Source organism: Conger conger, chromosome 8, assembly GCF_963514075.1.
Source record: "Conger conger chromosome 8, fConCon1.1, whole genome shotgun sequence".
In the NCBI taxonomy this organism is placed as follows: Eukaryota; Metazoa; Chordata; class Actinopteri; order Anguilliformes; family Congridae; genus Conger; species Conger conger.
Window position 1 is genome coordinate 39,514,676 of NC_083767.1, and position 13,402 is coordinate 39,528,077.

General features: G+C 45.2%; 1 protein-coding gene across 8 annotated transcripts in view; it reads right to left on the reverse strand.

Annotated features, from left to right (window-relative positions):
• osbpl8 (oxysterol binding protein-like 8) overlaps nucleotides 1-13,402 on the reverse strand; it is a 102,328-nt gene that overhangs the window by 19,074 nt on the left and 69,852 nt on the right. For all 8 annotated transcript variants that reach the window (XM_061251564.1, XM_061251561.1, XM_061251565.1 and 5 more), the window contains 2 exons: nucleotides 4,784-4,848; nucleotides 2,019-2,096 (listed from right to left, as the gene is read on the reverse strand). In XM_061251564.1, coding sequence (XP_061107548.1) covers nucleotides 2,019-2,096; nucleotides 4,784-4,848 — 143 coding nt within the window. The remainder of the gene's footprint in view (nucleotides 1-2,018; nucleotides 2,097-4,783; nucleotides 4,849-13,402) is intronic.

Below are 13,402 nucleotides of genomic sequence, written 5' to 3' on the forward strand. Positions count from 1 at the left end.
GGATCTTATCATGGCTACACCGGGGCTTGAACCACCATCCTTCCGGGTTATGTACCATAACTGCTAGGCTACAGGCTGCCCCAATAGTTTCTTGCCAGGGAATCGAACCCACAACTTTTTTTACAAGGCCAGTTCCCAAACCATTGTACGTTTCTGACTAAACCGTCAGGGATCTATTCATTACATTTTTCTTTATTCACGAAAATATAGTATCTCTTACAAAAAGCACGCTTAATATTCCCTGTCACAGTCGAAGTCAACCCGTTTTGCAGATGGAACTGGGCCTCTCTCCTAATAGAAAGTGAGAAAGTTACCTACAGGTCACTGCGTGAGAGAGCAGTAAGCGGTACTACACTTTTCTCCAGGCTCTGATGTAAGCAATGGGAGCTGAAGTGAAGAGGAATAGCCTCCTGACAGCTGATAAATTACACTGGCAGTGCATGATGATGACGAGGGGATGAAAAAGATCATGCTACTGCCTCTGGAACCTGGAATTATTTTATAATCTGATAGACCCATCCACCACACTTTCTTAAGCTTTTTGGTGCTGAGAAAGTGGAAACAAATATATAACCCTTTTTAGGGTGTCGTGGGTACTTTGCCAAGACCCACAGTAATTGTAAACATAACGGTTTCATAACCAAATCTTGTTATCGACTCCCAAATCAAAAGTTATATTTGTTCAAATCTCGGTTGCAGCCAAAGGTTTCAGCTTTTATTCAATAAAGCTGCATCACCGAAAATGACTACGAGTTATTTCCTCATCCAGGTAGCTGCCCTTTCCGAGGGTAAATAACATACAATAGCCTAGACTTCACATTATTATCCATTAGGGCTACATAAAGAGGCTTATTATGTTCCCTGTCTTTGTGCCTTTCCAGCTGGTTTCTCAGAGTGACGAGAGCGGCGTGGGCGAGCCGAACGTGTTCAGCCATGTCCGGTCACAACACGAACACGCCGACCTGCGTGTCTTCCCGTCTCTACGGTTACGCGCGAAGTGAGAAGGCGAGCCAGGCTTTGAGCGCAGCTACCGGAGCAGACAGGAGGGGGGGGGGGGGAACAAAAACGTCTGCTGCTTTTTGAGAGGTCCATCAGCACCGGCTCATGAAAGCCGCGTAGGCGTCAGACAAGTTCTCGCTCGGCAGCGGGTCCATTACTTTCAATAACGCCGCGGACACGAGCGTTCCATTTTCCATTTCCATTCATGCTGGCCATGCCATGTGAGAACGTCCGGCCATTTAGGATAAAAACAACCCGCCGGAGAGCTTCCGCCCACACTGCCCTTACACACACCAGCCAGGCATCTCTCTAGCCTCTGCGATGAATGGCTTTAAACCCATTATGGACTAAGGCACCCTATAGAAAGCCCAGGAACCACAATGCATTTCAGCAGTCATGTGCCTTCAAAAACATCATATGAGCAAATACAATGCTGGTGTAGCATCTGTCTGTTAAGGGAACTACCAGCTACCGGGACTAGCCAGTTGACCAGCTCATACCCAGCTAGACCAGCTTTATGGCTAGCTTGGCTGTGCTGGTCGACCAGCTCATACCTAGCTAGTTCATCTTATGACCAACTTCACCAGCTTAATGTTCAAGCTGGTCAAGCTGGCATAACTGTATTCTACACCAGGGTCCATCTGCTTCTCTGTAAAGACGTTTTTTCTCTGTAAAACAGCACTGAAGGCATGAATAAGACACTATTCAGCTCATGTGTGACCGTGATGCAACACGTGGGAAAACAGCAGCAAATTGTAATCATGAAATGCCAGGCCCTCTAACACTCAAACAGCCTTGTGGAACTGTCACTGACGTAAATAATTCAGAGACAGTACTGATGTCATTGATGTCTCAGGGAGGAAAAAGACTAAGTTACCAATAGCTGATTGTTAACAATGAAGACTCTACAGCCAGCTTGAAGACGGAGGACTGAAAAGCAGAAAAACAATTTACAGAGTAAATGTAACAATAGCTCGGAGCACAACGACCAAGAGATAGTGGTTAGTGAGCCTCCTTGCCTTGAGCGATTCCTTCTTGGCCAGTTTCCCCGCTGCCGAGATGTCCTTGTCCGACCCATTGAAAAGTTTGGTCTCAGACTGCATGAAGAAAACATGAAGAAGTTGTGTGTTAAACACAAGGGCCATCGGGAGCCAAGAAGGACATCAACAACCTTCATTAACACACATTTACGTCAAGATTCATGACATTGATTTATCAGACATTCGACCCTCAAGAGAGTTATAAATGATGACATCATACTGCACTGTATACACTTCTGAGCACTAGCAGTTGGGAGTGTGGAATTATGGGAAAAGTAGCACACTTATTTATGTACTTTATTTAGCCAGGTAAAAGTCTTGTTGAGATTAAAAATCTCAGCATAAAACAAATGTACAAATAACATTACACATTTCAGGTTACATACAAATAACAGAACATTTATCACAGATTTAAAAAGTTGAAAGTCAGTTTCGGAATGACATATTTTCATGGTTTAGGTACAAAGACAATATCCCATAGTGCTTCATTCAAGTCCTTTTGGACTGAGACAAATTCACCATACGAAATCAATTCTGTCAGTTTTAAATCTTTCTGTTAGGCCAAATGCCACCTGGTAAACCGAACCGTGCGCGGGGAAAACCATCCCAGACAGAGTTGTTAAAAGTTCATTTCTCTGTTACCGATTCTGACATTTCGTTGAGCGTTGAATTTTACATTAAATGACATCCACACGACACGTGCTAATGCATTCGTTGCAGCAAGCAGACTTAATCCCAGCCCGTGATTGGGTCTCTCATACCTGGACTGATATAAAATGATTGTTTTTCTGTTTCTGCGATACAGAGCAAATGACTAAGAGTGACCACCACCTTCATATTAAAAGGCCACTTCTAAATAGACTTGTCTTTGCTGGTGGAGCTTCTGCACCTGCATTGCAAGAGACATTCTGGCACACAAGAAAGATGGGCAGAGACCAGCCCAGCAACAAAACATCAAACTCTTTAAGATTTAAATAACATTAAATTAGAATGTACTGAATTAAACATTCTACTGCTGATGTCACAATCACTACAGGTGACTGCGAGCAGTGGAGTTCTAGAACACTGACTTAGAATGTTGAAAGAACATTCCAGAACCTGCTTTTCAAAAGGGTTAAGGATGAGGACTGTAGAATGCTGGCACACCAGGAAGAGATGGAGATGGAAAAACATTTAAGTGGCACTATTCGATCGAGACCGACCCCAGAGCCACATGTTTAGCGCTCGCGAGGAGAGGCGACCACTGCTCAATCAGTAGATGAAGAGCAAGCACTCTGGCTGCTGTGGAACAGGCCCTGGAGAGCACAGTAGAAGACCATGTTTCTGGAACACAGGAGGACTGCGTTTTTAGCCCCGCTATCACACTCCCGTCGGCCTTCACCTTAGCGTTATCTTCACTGGCTATTCAATGCAGTGCCATGGCAACAAAACTTTTAACAAAACAGGAGGCTGAGTCTTTGAGCACAAAAGTATAAAGGACAGGTCTGTGTTCCTGGACTGGCTCCTTCTATGAAACACATCAGTTGCATAACAGTTAACATGCAGGGAGCGCACAGCAGCTATAATATAATCTGAGCCTGAAAGTTTGAGGCTGTCTTGTCCAAAATAAAATTCAGATGTGGAATTATTTGAAAATGAACCTTGGGTAGGCGTTTAGATTTGAGGTTATTTGTTATTTGGAGGTTTCTCGAGCTGTATGAACTGATTGTTGACAAACAGGGGTTTGACATGCATATATCCTGTGCTGTGAGGACACTGAAGACAGCAAAGATGAATTCAGAATTCAGACTGATCCAGCTCTTCTGCAAACAGGACCTAAATTAGAGAGGCCCTACTCTCACCACTGCCTCTCTCAATGGGGTCTGTGGACAGATCTTTTTGGCTTCATCGCCTTTGGACAGGGTGTCCGTCAGAGTTAGGGTCTGGGTCAGAGCGCAGTCACCTCTCCTCTGGAAACCGTGAAAGGGTCCCGACACCTCCCCCGCGCAGACGGTGTGTGCAGATGGCAGCTCTTGTTCACAACGATAGGATGTAACGCAGCGTGATTCCCCCCCGGCAGTGCGTCTGACCGCCAGGTCCATGCGCTGTCAACCCCATGATGCACATGCACTTAGTCTGTCAAACCCATGACGTCCCCTGGGTGAAAACCTTCAAACGTCCAGTTCCAAACAAGCGTTTCCTCACTCACTCACTCACTCACTCACTCACTCACTCACTCACTCACTCACTCACTCACTCACTCACTCACTCACTCACTCACTCACTCACTCACTCACTCACTCACTCACTCACTCACTCACTCACTCACTCACTCACTCACTCACTCACTCACTCACTCACTCACTCACTCACTCACTCACTCACTCACTCACTCACTCACTCACTCACAAAATGCAGGATGCGGACATGCGATCTCCCCAGTTTCACTCATCCTGGTTCTTAACTTCCCTGCTGTACGCCACACCGCCTATCAGCTCTTATGGAAGCGGCTCTGTGAGTCCAGTTTCTGGCTTCTCGGGCCAATAACAGACACGGTACCCTGAAACTTTAATGCCGGGAGATTTGGGTCACCGATAAGCAGAATCATAAAGTGAGGCTGGTGGCTGCTGTTGCATTTTGGGAGGACGGAGAGGGAGAGAGAGAAAAAGAAAGAGAAAGAAAGAGAGAGAGAGAGAGAGAGAGAGAGACTGGCTGCTATCCCACAATGCCCTACTAACACAGAAAACAGGGAGGAGAAGGCCTACCTTGCTCTTGGAAATGGAGGTCTCCTCTTTGAGCTGCAGGCTGTCTTCCTTCCCCCTGTCGAAACCTGCAGACGAGGAAAGGCCGTCAGTCACACGGGACCACGTTCAGTCAAAAAACCTCCTCTATGTCCTTTAAAACACAGGAGAGACTCTAGGTGAGGACACAAGCAGGCAGCCACACACCTGGTTCCGTGATCATAAGTTCCGCCATTTTACAGACTGGAATGCCCTGAGACATAAGAATGCTCATTTATATAAGTCAGGTTAACGTTCTGTCAGACAGTCCTGTGGGACCTAGTAGGTCAGGGTTTTATCTGTGACAGTGTGCATTCCAGTCTTATCCACCAAGAATGCCACAGCCTCCTCTACTAGGACCAGAGTCCATTATGAACATAGGGTCTGACAACCAACATATCTCTCAGTTTCGCTCATTCAAAGCACTGGATGGGAAGAAGTGCTTTAAACATAAAATCCTTCAGGATTTCTGCACAAGGGATAGCTTACTGAATCAGACATGTAAAGCTATATTTTGCATTGCTACAAAAAATGACCAAATAAAACGAGCCATTAAAGAAAGCTCAGCAAATTCTGTAAGCCTGGGATGTTTCTACAGTACAGTGCTGCAATCTGGATGATGTGAAATGCGATTCACGTTCAGTGTTGTTCAATATTTCATGGGCTTTTAGCAGTCTCCAGCCTGCTCCTCGCCCCGCAACGACTAACCAGAGCGGAATATACTGCAGATTACACCTGTACACCTTTTCTTACTTTAAAAAGGTTCTTGTTGCAGGATTACTGCAGGATTCTACAGAATATGCACCAAAGTGTAATGGCAAAAACTAGCCAGCTAATCTGCAGGACTAGAGTTACTTCCTGTCAAACATCTCCCATCACCGTATCCTTTCTGGTAATTCTCTGGCAAAAGCCCAAGCCAGGCCAATGTCTTATTGCCTGCTCATGTATTGATACAGATTGTTTGTGGGATTTAATCTAAAACAGAAATGAAACAGTGGAAAATGAAGGTCTAGTGTGAGGTCTACCCCTCTTCCTCGGTTACAGAAATACACATGTTTGTGCCTCAAGTGTTTCTGCGGAGGTAGCAAGTATATACTACACCTAATACACCACACACACTGCTCCAAGCAGTAAGGGGATGGGCAAAGACAGGGGCGCTTTAGATGAAGATTCCAATTACAGCACCTTAGATACTGAGAACACCTTCATCCAGAAATCCAGTCCTTCGACAAGCCACACACTGCCAGCCTAAGATAATTCAACTGCTGAAATTCATACACTGACACAAACCATCCTAAACGAAGAAGACAGAATGAGAGGGCGTCCTGCCTGCATCAGATCAGATTATGAAAGCTGAACAGAACAGCTCCGATAACACATTATTCTTAGCGTGTTCTTGGCAGATGGCCACACCTGTGTAAAGTAGTGTTTTGTTTTGCAGATGGACGTTCACAGAACTTAATCGGATTTAATCTGTTTGGGAGTACTATAGTGTTACCCAACATGAGATCCGCAACCTTCCAGTTCCCTAACTGCAGCACTACAGCAATTTAAGTCTTTTGCTGCACTAAAATAAATGTCCATTCTATACGCCTACTGTCATGAATGTCACTTAAGGCAGAAATATACATATTTTTATATCTTTGAGTTAGCAACCTCAAAATCCTTTCACCACCTTTTGCCTATGAAAGAAACATTCAGTTTACTCAACTAAAAAGTAGAACTGTAGAAATGTTATGGAACATGTAAACACAGCAGGGCTGACTCAATCAATCTTTCAGCTACACAGCTGACACAAACAACAGGCCTTTAATTATGGTGGACAGCGCAACTGTCTGTATATGGTGTACAGAACCAATTTTTTCTCATTGACACAGCAAAAAAATAAAAAAAATAAAAATAAAAAAACCCGCTTATTTCTACTACTTTTTCGCCAAAAAGGTGACACAATTCTGCTCATTTCAAAATTAGCAATTCAAAAATACACACTTGTCAAGCAAACAGTGACTTAAAACAATATTTCCTGTTGTTATATAGGAATATTTGCTGGAGCTGTACCCGTCTCAGACCTCGGCTTTCGCCGACATCGGCTGCGGATTCGGGTCCTTGAACAGATGTGTCCCCGGGACGCTGGAGTGGCTCGACGAGACCATGAAAGCCCACTTCACCGTTCATTTCAGCGCCGGGCCCCGCGCGCCAGGCTCAGTCGAGGGCCGTCGAGGGCCGGAATCGGAGCACTCACGCCAACGTGGAGCTCCATCGAATTCGACTGGGCTCCTGTGATCGTTTTTTTCAATATTTCCGAAAACAAAACCCGAACAACGTTTCCGAGGCCTCTTGGGGCGGGATAACAAAAGACACAAACACAAACACAAAAAGGTCGAGAGGAGCTCCTTAGAAATGGAAGCCTATTCAGAGTAATCTGACATATTGTCTATTCATCTTTCTTTCAGTTACGGACACAATGGGTTGGACAATGCTAAAAACAACACTAGGATTACAAGGGCTTCCAAAGGCCCTGAGATCGATCCACTCGGAGAGAATACTACTGTGCGCACGTTCACAATGGAAGCAACTGCACCGGGAAATGAAATTATTCACGATGTCTTAGATATGCAAATGACCAGACGGTCAAGATACATCAGCATATTTGTTTTCATTTTGCCTCCAATCTGAAGTGTAGATCGAGCTAACAATAAAATGAGTTCCAATGATATCAAGAATCAGCCAAACACAGTGAGCCTAGCAATGTGAGTGACAGTGACAATGGCCCAATCACAGTGACTGATCTGTGCACTGCGGAGGATGCAGTAGGACAAAAGTAAAGCTCGGCACTGGGACTTCTGACCTTCTGATTGCGTGAATATAATCGACTAAACACCACATTCCAATCCATTAGCCCAGTGTGGACCGCAAGGCAGTGGTGACAGACCTGGGTCAAATATGTAATTGTTATGGATTCAAACACTTTGCTGTGCTCGATTCATCTTGCCTGGTGCCATTGAGCCAACCAAGAGAGTTTGCAGTTTTTGAGAGTATTTCATAGGTTGCAATGCACCAACCTCAGTAAAGAGTATAGCAGTATTTGAATCCAAAGCAATTACTTATTTCACCCAGGTCTGACCAGTGAACTCAGGGCAATAGCAAATGTGGAGCAATGAAGAAGTGGGAATACTGTCGACTTCTCTAAGTCAAAGAAGAACTTTACATTATGTCCTTCAGTTTCTTAGGGAGCAGCTGCATCCAAGATGGCCTGCATGAGCAAGCATTACAGCGCCCATCTGGTCATTACAAACAGCCCTGTGACTGTTGGATCACATGGGGAATGGGTACTATGGCAACAGCGATGAGGACAGAAGTCGAGTCCGCAAGCAGCCGGTCAAGTCAAGCTCCCCATGCCCCCTGCCCCCTGGTCCATCCAAAACTTGTCATGCTAACACCCGCCAACACGAGTGGGCCTTCCGGGCGAAGGAAGAGACCGCTGCCCTTCTGAGAATAAAGTGAACATCCAGCCTTACAGAGGACAAGGTTCAGAGCTGGCAACACTGACGTGTTTTAATATTCTCCTCGAGCGATGTCTGCCAGGCCCGATGATCAAACGTGGCGTCTGGCATCCGATCGAGTGTTGAGCTGCCAAACGAACCCTCAAAAACAAGAACACAGCCAAGCCAGGCTGGGAGTGATGGCTAGCAAGCTAATGTTAGCTGTCATTTATCAAGCAACGGCCTTCTCATAGACACGGACACGGACACAGCAATAATGTTTCCTTAAATTTGGTTCTGTTACCATCTCTTTTTTAACATAGTACAGATAACTGTTCTATTACTGAACGATTTGTGAGCGGTAAATGATTCATTTTGCGTGATCTAGAGGCAGAAGGGCACAGGAAGACACTGAAGTAGCTTCTTCGCCTGTACTTCAGCACGATTCAGCCGCTAATTCACTTCCTGCACAAGAGGTGGTTGAATCAGTGTGTGTGTCTCTGCATTAAGAGACCTGCACTCACCGCAGAAACATACAACAGAGTGCAAATTACACGCCCGTCAAGCTGCGTCTTCCTGATAAAAGTGCTGAACACACATCACATTTAAGAAGGGGTTATGTGAGCAGTATATCTAAAGTCGCACAATAAACCGTGTGTAGACTTTGCCAGAAAGCCGCCAATGTCCAAATTAATACCCTCCTCTCTCCCCCTTCGGGAGAAGCAAACGGGTCGCCATTCGCTCAATCTATTTCACCAATCACTTATGACATTTGCCTGGAGACCTGTTGCACCTAAAACATAATGTATTTAGTAGCAATGATTTTACTGTAAAAGCAAAAGTAATTCAGTGTAATTCATAATGTAGATCAATAAAAAAAATGAAATAATAAATATATATACATAATTATGGCTTTCACATTACAAATTTGTTATTGCCTTTAAGTGGGTTTAGCTCGGGGACAGACAGATATTTAGGAGCGGTGAAATCATCCTGGCCGCCCCGGGCAGACAAGCCGAATAACACCAACACAGATGAGTCACGTTGAGTCAATTTTATTTAAAATAAAGGGGAAAGCACTCAGTAAATGAAAGAGGGGCTCAGGTCAGAGATAATGATATTGCGGCAGACACAGGAGAACACAGACAGAGAACGGGACCAGGTTTCTGAGCTGACCGCCAGCCCGCTCGCCTCGTTCCGCCGCTGTTTTGGCGGAGGGCTGGAGTTGTCCATCACGTCAGGGTCGGGTTCGAGGGCCCCCCCCTGCTGGTGAGGCAGCCGGGGAAGAAGGCCCCCCCGGTAAGAAGCTGGCTTCACCCCCTGCGCTTTAAATAACAGCCTGTTCTGCAGCAGTCTGGTGTCGTCCGCCCACCTGGGGGGCCCCACAAAACACCCGGAAACTTCTCTTAACCCTTTAAACAGTACTGTAGGATCTTTTTTTCATACAAAATGGCCATCACTTTCAGTTACCATTGCAACTGGTACACCAGCAGTATGTTTAGATAAGAACAGTCGGCTATGCAAAGCTTTATCCACAGTTCACCTCAATTCCATGCTAGTACACTGTTGCTGTGCCCTTTAACCAGAACAGCTAGAGTACACATATCCAGTGGTATAAATGGATACTATGTAAAATGCTAAAAGACCAAGTCTGAGGAGGTTGCTTGCCTGGTCAATCCTTGGGCTTGTGCAAGTGGGGTGCGTTGAGGAGAAAAAGAGGAATAGAGTTTTAAAATGGTGAAGCTGAAAGAGTGGAGGGGTGAGGGGGGGGGGGGATCAGGACGGCTGGGGGCTGTCCCTGCAGGCGAAGTGCGTCAGCAGGCTGACGGGGGTCCTGTCCCCCTTACCTGGAGCGGTACAAAACCTCCCAAACACTAAAGAGCTTTCACACGACTCACCCACCGGGGGGACTGTAATGGAAGTGACATTTCTGGGCATCGACTCTTCATATGAATGAAAAAATAAAATAAAATCCTTATTCGTGAGAAAAATGGCACTATTCACTGGGTAGGGATATAAATGTTGGCTGCCCAACGGTGCCCGTTTTCAAAACAGAAAACAAAACGGATTCCAGGTGATTCACTCCAATGTCCCTTTTTACCGCATTAATAAAAAGTGGGGATTTACAGGGGGGGGGTTGTCGACATTATTACATTTATTAAGTAAAGCCAGCCCCAGCCTCTCTCTCTGATCACAGAGTCTAATACACTGGTATCCTATAAAAGGAACAGGGGGCATTAGGGAGGAAGGGAATTAAAGAGGCTCTCTTTAATACTCACTGCCACTCTGAGTAATGACTTCTATTTTGTACATTTCCCTCCTCGTCCTCAGAACACCGCCATGGGCACACAAAGGATCATGGGATGGAATAAAGGAAGGCCGGAGGTACAGGACTGGGGGGGGGGGGGGGGGGGGGGGGGGGTGTACGGAGTTAGCTGGATAACTGCTCTGAGTGAAATTCGGAACCCTCCCAAATCTGGAAAATGGGCTGAAGTAAAAAAGAAGGTTTTACTCAGCGCAGTTATCCAGCTAACTCAGTAATCCTGCTTCGTGAAACAGGCCCCCCCCTGAGAGCCAGAGTTTAGCACAAGGCTTCAGGTTCAGAGCTCTCAAGAGTCCTCAAAAAGCCCACTGGCTGAAGGTTCACCTGAACTTGGTCTAATCAAATGACAATGGACCATGCCGAAAGTACACCACGTTTATTCCACAGACATCGAGCCACAGGCTTGTTTAGAAATATATACTCAAGTCTGTAACAGCTAGCAAGACCTTTTAGCTAGCTGCATGTTAGAAGACAATATAAAATTATAAAACAATATAAAACTTGGGGTGTCTCAGCGGCGCAGCCTGTAGAGCACTGACCGCATGCTCATTGCGAGCCGCGACGTCGGCGGTTCGAATCCGACCGTCCGACATTTGTCGCATGTCTTCCCCTCTCTCTCGCTCCCATTCTTCCTGTCTCTCTATACTATATACTGTCCAATAAAGCTGAAAAAGGCCTAAAAAATATCTTTAAAAAGAAACAATATAAAAAATACAAAACACCATTCACATTGTTCAAATTGCAACTCTGACATGAGACCGGTAAACATTACCCATCTCTGATCTAATAAAAATACGATATTGTGGATGAATTCATTGCATGTTTAAACGTGAATAAAGTGCAGTTTGGGATGTGTGTAGCAGAGGATGTGTGTAGCAGAAGATGGGGCATATCTACAGCGATGGGGTCCTGGGTTGACCTCCTCATGAGGCTGTAATTCCAGTAGGCAGGACACAGGCTCTGTGGGGCGCTCCAATTTCTCCTAAAAACCCTGCTGCAGACTGACGGCGTTAACAGGGCGATGGTCTCCCTGCTCTATTACAGTGCAAGGACGCTTCAACCAGTGTTGACACTCCTGAACATTACTGCCATTGCTCATATTCTGGGCACTGTGAAGACGATAGTCTACTCCAACTCACATCGCGTTTTCGGACCCCGCGAGCGTTCAAAGACTGAGTATTTGGACTCTCCAAGCACTCAAAGGCTCTGAGTATGTATACCCTCCAAGCGTTCAAAGACTGAGTATTTGGTCCCTCCAAGCGCTCAAAGGCTCAAAAGTATTTGGACAGCGAGCACAAAGACCTGACATCGAGGCTGGCCCTCAGACTGGAGTGACGGCAGCACAGGATTATGGGTATTCACCCGTGATTAACCTCCTGTACTTTAATCCTCTTGTGAAGTGCAGACGGAGAGAGAGAGCACTCAGACAGTGGAATCCACGGCTCTGACACGCGGTCAAACAGGACTTTCTGAACGTTTATTTAAAAAGCCATTTGACCTAATTGGTCATCTTTTAAATGAGGTCCTGACATTAAACACTATATTATATCAGGGATTACTTTCTCTGCATGCTATGTACTCTCCCAACTAGTCCATTTAAAGTAGACTTTGTTCATGTACTAAGTCTGATCTTAATAAGTAGCCTATGTCAAATGAATCACAATGGGCAGGATGGCTAAACTATAAAATAATCATGATGAAATTACACCAGAAGATGAAAGAGGAGGCTTTTATTCAGAGATAATGAAGCCTGATTAAGCACGAAGCCCAGGGCGGGGAACGAAGGGCTGAGAACAAAATAAGGGCGGAATAAAATAAAATAACGGAATGAAAACGGAACCAACTGTACACTTTATCATAATGAAGCCATTAGCATTCACTCTAAGAGTGTCTGAAAACAAATCAGCGTGAAACACTGATGTCATGCTACTTAGAGCGGAGTCCAAAATACAGAAAACGTAGGTCAGCCGGAGGAAATATGATTAAGAACAGACTGCAGCTGTTACTTACCTGTTTTATGGACCCTTGGCAATCAACTTTTTGCTTGCAGTTTGCTGTATACTTGCAGTACATTTTTCAAATGTATAAAGTAGAAAAAACCTAATTTTGATGTATGTCTTTTCTAAGCAGAAGAGCTGGAGGTATGACTGTCCTGCATGTGCATTCACTTCAACTTAACTTATTTTTGGCAGCAGTAAAGGGGTGCATTGCCGGTTGGTTAAAGTGTAAATTCCATATTAATTGCACAAGATGATCTACAAATCAGCATTCTCCTGCAGTGGGCAGCACAGATTAAACACTATTTTAAATCTCAGCCAAAAATAGGGTTAATATTAGCAAGATACATTTGACTGAATAGAACATACATTTGACTAAATAGAACCTCCCAGACCACTTTGCCTTCTATACCTCTGGCCCAAAGGGTGAGGAGAAAAATGTCTGCAAGCTATCCATTAAGAATGCGAAACATAGCACGTTAACCGCTTCAGTCACTAAGTGAATGACCTGTATTCACACTACTCCAAAGTGCTAATCGAAAGTAGTGCTGTGGTTTTACAGAAAGCAGATATCCATTGTGCAATCGGTCAGAGCGTGTAGGGCCACACACCGTGGTGTGGTGTTACAGTACTTTCACACTGTGGGGGGAAGCTGCTGTCCTTAGTTCTCCTGTATGGTACCCAACAGGATATCATTCACTGTGGGCTCAGTGTGATTTTGTACTGCGGCATCACCCTCAGGTCTTCAGCATTTTAGTAAGGTTGGGGACAAGCCACAAATTCAACATGGAACCTGCACTGC